General features: G+C 40.2%; 1 protein-coding gene across 1 annotated transcript in view; it reads left to right on the top strand.

Annotated features, from left to right (window-relative positions):
• Nucleotides 1–1,386, top strand: part of LOC114071422 (pituitary adenylate cyclase-activating polypeptide type I receptor-like) — a gene marked incomplete at its 3' end in the record, with an annotated part of 65,754 nt that extends 64,368 nt beyond the window's left edge. Inside the window, exons 9-10 of the mRNA XM_027909251.1 lie at nt 17–108; nt 1,299–1,386. Of these exons, the coding sequence (XP_027765052.1) occupies nt 17–108; nt 1,299–1,386 (180 nt within the window). The remainder of the gene's footprint in view (nt 1–16; nt 109–1,298) is intronic.
• Between the last annotated feature and the right edge of the window lie 2,514 nt (nt 1,387–3,900).

Consider the following 3,900-nt stretch of genomic DNA (forward strand, 5'->3'; position numbering starts at 1 on the left):
TTTTTTCTCCCTCCAGATAAACTTTGTGCTTTTTATTGGCATAATTGTGATACTTGTGCAGAAACTCCAGTCACCTGATATCGGGGGCAACGAATCCAGCATTTACTTGTAAGTACAAATAAAGCACTGACCAGTTTAAATTCCTCATATACACATAGGAAAAAGAGAAAAAAAAAAAAAAAAAAAGACACCTCAGCTGAATTAGGTCGATTTTCTAAAAGAATCACGGGGTCAATTAAATGGCTTTGGTGGATTTTTACTTTGATTTTTTTAATCCATCAGCCACGAGAGGGCATTTTAATGCCAGTTTTTCTCACCTTTCTTTAAAAGGCCTAGAAAATAAGCATGAATGCTATATTGAAAAAAGACCAAAACCAAACCAAAACTGACTTTTCTTACAGGTCAGATATCTGGAAATTAAAATACTGACCAGGTATAAACATTATTAATATAGACATGGGACAGTTTGCTGTGCTTCATGTGTTCCAGGGTCATGGTCCAAAATTCCCTCAAATCAATGAGATTGGGTGAAAAAAATTAATTAACTTTGGGCTGAATTCTAATCTAGGAAGATCCCCTAAAACTGCTCATCATTGTGTTTCTTACAACCTTAAATTCATTCCACTTAAGCCAAACAATTCCCCCACCCCCTAAAATTGCTTTAAAATCCACACAAATCCTAAAATTTTCCTTTAGAAGTTTATAACTTTGTAATTTAAGCTGATTTTTTTTTTGAAGCTGAAATCTTTTTTATGAGTTTCCGCCTTAGAAGAAGACAGGTTGGCCATTTGGGCTGGCCTTCATTCCAATTTTGAATACAGGCTATCATTCTCCTTATAAAAATTATATCAGCCTCTGAAATAACTGGGATGTGGCAGCACATTTGGGGTTGGCTCCTCTGCCTAAACACCCCTCGCATTTGATTTGGCCAATTTTTTTTTTTTTTTTTTTTGTGAGCTTGGATTATTTCTTGCCCTCAGAAACACTAAATTCCTGAGGAAAAAATAGGCAAGCCACGAAAACCTCAAAATAAAACCTTAAATAAAACTGCAAGATGTCAGGGGAAAACAGGAGATCCTTATTTTGTAGCAAATACAATTGCCCAGTGATTACTTTCACCCTAAGTAACCACAATCATAATATAACCATGTCCTCCATTTAAATGGCAATTCTCGGGGAAAAATAAGTCCTCCAGCTGCCTATCTTTTTTTTTTATCTTTTCCTTTTCCCCCTATTATCTAGTTTGCATTATCCATGAAAAGATAATATTTTTCTGCATCCCTTTTTCACGTCTGCAGCCGGACATCCCCTTACCGCGAGCGCTGCCCTTGCATCTCGCCCCAAACTCTGCTTCCACAGCCTAAATTAATGCTTGAAATTCGTTCAGTAAGTGGACTTACCTCCGAAATAAAGCTCAGGAGGGAGTGCAGGGATCCAGTGCATGGTTTTCTTGCACGAAAACTTCCCGTGGATGTGCTGCTGGGGAGTGTTTCAGATTGAGCCTCAGGTTGCAATCAGCGTCGTCCCGGCTCAATAGGGTGACCGGGTTTTCCCGGTGTTGTTTTGTTTGGGGTTTTGTTTGTTTTTTTTTTTTCCTATGTGTATAGTTCGGCCACCAAAAGCCGAGTGAAAACATCCTATTGTTCCGTTCCATTCGCTGCCATCGTTCCCCACATTCCTTTGCAACTCCCGACCCCCCCGGGTGTGTATTCGGTGGACCTCGCATTGATGTTCCTGCTATGGAGGGGAGTGTTGTTTATCCAAACAGACCCGAGGAGGGAAAAGTCACGCGGGGGATGATTAAAAGGGGCGAAATTAATGACTCTCTGCGCAGATTGACACCAGAGACAGGCGATATTTGTGCACGCAAACCCTGTAAATAAAAAAAAAAAGAGGTTGTTGTAAGGAAGGGAAAAGTCAGATGGCAGTCTGGTTCTGTCCTCATATTGAAATCTCTGTGGAATTTAGATTGTGGTCCATATTGAGCACTTTCCATGTTCTACTTTGCTGTTCTGAACAATTACGACATCATTCCATCAGAGCAAACTCTCCATCCACATCTTCATCCCACAACACCCTTGAGTGCTTTCACTTCAGTAGCTGAGGAAGGATTGAGGTCGAGGAAGGATTTTCAGCCTGTTTCTGAAGGTAATACTGCATGGTACCTGCAGCAGGGATTTAAATTTATTCCAATATTATATATTGGAATAACCCTTTAACCAACTGGGACTTCCATCATCAAAAAAAAAAAAAAAAGAAAATGAAAGACCCCAAAAACTTGTGACTTGAAGTAGGATTTATTTTCTTCTTATCTGTATGGTACATGTTTAAGTTCAGGCCCTTCTAATGGTTATTTTATTTAGGAAAATCTACCTCTGGTTTCATTTTATAAAGATGATGGTCACGGTTCTGCAAGGCACTTAAGCCTGTATTTGACTTTAAAAGCCTTGGGGATGGGCTTAAATTCAAAGATTAATATATTCATTATTAAAATCTCCCACCAGTGAAGTTCCCTGGGAACTGTGACAGGACCATGGAAAAAGAAAGCTGAGGAACTGAGGATTGATTAATACAGTGTAGCCACTGGGGAATATAAGACTGGCTTTAAAAAAAAATCAATCATTTGTATCATTTGCAGCACATTTTGAGTGCTTTACTCCTCTAAAAATGTCAGACTTTCTCTCTAAATAACCTGATGATCATTGTATGCAACAGCTGAAAAAAACCTTGGAAATATGTGGCTGATTCCTAACAATTTCCTGCAATGATCAAGTGCTTCAGTCATGATAAAATTCCATTTTATCAACTTGTATGTTCAGTCATTCTTTACCTTTCTCATGCCTTTAGTTCCCCCTCAGAACTGCCTGCATGTGCTGATCCCATTCCAGACTGAAGGGCTCAAGAAGTGACTGGAGGAACAATAACTCCACCTTTTTTTTCACTGGTGTTTTAGACAGAAACTCCTCTTTATGCCTGAAAATATTGGGAGATAGATCCATCAAAATATCTAAGCACCTGAGGCAATTCAAAATATAGCAGAGAGCTTTTTAATGATAATTTTATTATTATTTGGGTTTTCTTCCTAAAAACTTTTCACAGTCATCATAATCATTAGTTATGTTTTAGAGTGAGGAGTGAACTGCCAAAGGCAGAAAGTTTTTTTCTTGAAACATGCCTGATTTCAATTAATCTCATGTCAGTCCTGCCAAATTAAGCACCCAACCAAAGTAAGATCAACTAATGCAAATGCAACAGATTTTTATCTGGGTTGGAAGTTCTGGGGCCCTCAGGAGCTGGGGAAGCACAAAGTGAGATTGATTGTATTCCCAGGGTAATTAAGGCAGTGATTAAAATGGGTCAGACAGGTTTCTTGCCCCATCTGGTGAATGAATATCATAAACAAGAGAAATGTGCCATGACTAGAGACTCAGAGAATCATATGAACATGATTTGGGTGGAAGGGACCTTAAAGATCATCGAGTTCCACCCTCTTGCCATGGGCAGGGACACCTTCCACTAGCCCAGGTTGCTCCAAGCCCTGTCCAACCTGGCCTTGGACACTTCCAGGGATCCAGGGGCAGCCACAGCTTCTCTGGGCAACCCGTGCCAGGCCTCCCCACCCTCCCAGCCAAGCATTTGTTCCTAATATCCAACCTAAACCTGCACTCTCTCTGTTCAAAGCCATTCCCCCCTTGTGACAAGTCATTCTTCTTATAGAACAAATGGCCATGTCCTGAACTGGTACCTGTGTTTCCCACCCAGTTAGATTATACCTGACCTGCTGCCCAACAGAAAGAACCACCTGATTTTCAGCCATCTCCAACTGCAGTCTGTAAATACTTGGGAGAAGTAGCAGGTTTTTTTTAGGACAGTTGCACCACCTGCTGAAAGTCTCATGAA

Source organism: Empidonax traillii, unplaced genomic scaffold (assembly GCF_003031625.1).
Source record: "Empidonax traillii isolate 1590-97213 ecotype Southwest subspecies unplaced genomic scaffold, ASM303162v1 scaffold2015:size83106, whole genome shotgun sequence".
Classification (NCBI taxonomy): Eukaryota; Metazoa; Chordata; class Aves; order Passeriformes; family Tyrannidae; genus Empidonax; species Empidonax traillii.